Below are 2,395 nucleotides of genomic sequence, written 5' to 3'. Positions count from 1 at the left end.
ACACATGACCATAAATGAAAAGCTTTTGTGAATCTGTTACATTAAATTATCAATCCAAGAATCAACAATTTTATGACAAAGATCCAAGCAAAAAAAAAGGTCTGTTTTTTTTTTTTTAACCTTCCCCGTTTTGAACACAAATTAAAACTGCCATCAACAGCTTAATTTGAAAGTACGTAACATATATATATATCAGTATGAATTAGGAACCGCACAATGCAAGGTACCCGTTTGCATTAATGTAGTGAGAAAATGAATGGCATTACGTTTCTGAAACATAATTAATCGGAGTTCGTGTCTAATTACTTTGTTATTATTCAAAATCCCGGCCAGTAATTTTAAATTCATATGATACGAACTTTGAAGTGAATTTTTTAAATTTGTACTACCATTTAATTTCTTCGCACAGTTCATGATAACATCTGAAATATTATAGGAATTAAAAAATAGCGCAAGCTTAAGACATGAAATATAATATTTAATATACTTATTATGCTTAAAAAATACACATAAAAAGGTGTTTAACTATATATATTCCAATCAATATCAATGGTTTGGAGTATTCGTCAATATATATATATATATAACACCTGATTTAGAAAACTTAATTCAGATGAATTAGAACATAAAGTACTTTTACAATTTTACTATATATATATATATATACACAATGAATGAATTATATATATATATTAACAATTAATGTTTTCATCATAGCTAAAAGATCGATCATCAAATGTTATGTTTACAGACGTGGATCGATCCATGAACCTCCAAATCAAACTAAACTAAACTAAAAATTATACATAATTAATCGATGATGATTTCCCGAAACCAATCGTGATTGAGAGCATCCTTGGCTGTAATCCTCTCTTCCGGATTGTAAAGCAAGAGCTTGCTCAACAGATCAATCCCCACTTGCGAAAGAATCGGCCCGAACTTCCTGTTCAGTAGATTCAATGGCTGTACTTGTTCTTCAAACATGAACATGCTCCCGGGAAGGCTCGAAAATCCCGGCAACCTGATATCATCCGGGGTCCCAAGTATCTCGTACACCTTCTTAATCTGATCCATCTCCGAATTCCCTCTGAAAATCACTTCTCCAAGCAACAGCACTTCAGCCATGATGCAACCCACCGCCCATATATCCACGGCGCACGAATATGTCTTCGCCCAGAGAAGCAGCTCGGGTGCCCTGTACCATAAAGTCACCACATGAGGAGAGTAGGAGTCGAATGCTCTTTCTCTTTCGTATCGCCGCGACAACCCGAAATCGCAGATCTTGGCTTCTCCCTTGTGGTTGAGAAGGATGTTGGAAGGCTTCAAGTCCCTGTGCATTATCCTGTTTTCGTGGAGGAAGCGGACACCCTCCAACAACTGTTTGATGAGAGCTTGTGCTCGAGTAGTCCCGTCGAAAGGAGTTGTTGTATTTTTCATTGCCCTTCCGAGGTCATTCTCCATATATTCCATGACCACGTAAACGCCGTCGTACTGGTCCACGAAGACTCGCTTGAATCCCACGAACGATGGGTGGTGGGTGACTGATTTGAGTATGTCTATTTCTCTGGAAGTGGATTCGCAGAAGCCGTCGAATTCTTCCTTGATGGCCACCACTTGGCCGGTCTTCTTCTCCATGGCTTTGTAAACCACTCCGTACGAGCCGTGGCTGATTTCGGACAAGAGTTGGTATTCATCCACGCTTCCGTATCCGACTGAATCTAAGCCTAATGTGTTCTTCGACAAAACGCTTGGGGGTGTTTTCGATTCTCCAGAACTCAGATTAACAATTTCTACCCTTTTCTTGATCACGATCCCAATCTGTCCTCCCTTGCTTCTTCTAGCAAATTTCTGCCTCCGAGAAACGCCTCCGCCGCAGCCCTTCTTGGATCGACGATCCAAATGACAAGGATGTTTGTTCGCCATCAGAATATTTTTTTTGGTTTGGTTTCGCGTTCGAGGATATATAATGAACTTGTGAAAGTAACTCTCTTGGTATATATGATAAAAGACTTGCATGTAAATTAATTCAGATATTTTTATTATTATTATATACTCCGATTATATTTTTGGAAACCATATCTAGAATCGATCGTGTAAAAGATATTTATTTGTATGTGTATTTTAAATATCTTGATGGTTTTGATATATCGTTTTCTTGTTAACCACAGCATGTTTAGATATAAAATCATTTTATCTTCAAAAGTTGGATTTTAAATTAAAGTGACATTTTTTTAAAAAATAATTTTGTATTTGGATAAACAGACTAAAAAATGTTTTTTTTTAGTTATTAGAATAATAATTGAAAAGGTATAAATATAACTTTTAGAAAAACACTTGTTTTAATTAATAAATGCTTTTAAAACCAATATAAAATAAACCTATTCAAACATCTAAA

General features: G+C 35.8%; 1 protein-coding gene across 1 annotated transcript; it reads right to left on the bottom strand.

Moving 5' to 3' along the window:
* Positions 1 to 810: 810 nt before the first annotated feature.
* Positions 811 to 1,923, bottom strand: LOC140860107 (cyclin-dependent kinase G-1-like). The gene has a single exon (XM_073262906.1). The coding sequence runs from the start codon at positions 1,921 to 1,923 to the stop codon at positions 811 to 813; it is 1,113 nt and encodes a 370-aa protein (XP_073119007.1).
* Between the last annotated feature and the right edge of the window lie 472 nt (positions 1,924 to 2,395).

Source organism: Henckelia pumila, chromosome 1 (genome assembly GCF_033568475.1).
Source record: "Henckelia pumila isolate YLH828 chromosome 1, ASM3356847v2, whole genome shotgun sequence".
Taxonomy (NCBI): Eukaryota; Viridiplantae; Streptophyta; class Magnoliopsida; order Lamiales; family Gesneriaceae; genus Henckelia; species Henckelia pumila.
Note: the sequence above shows the minus strand (reverse complement) of the source record. Positions and strands in the feature narration are given on the sequence as shown.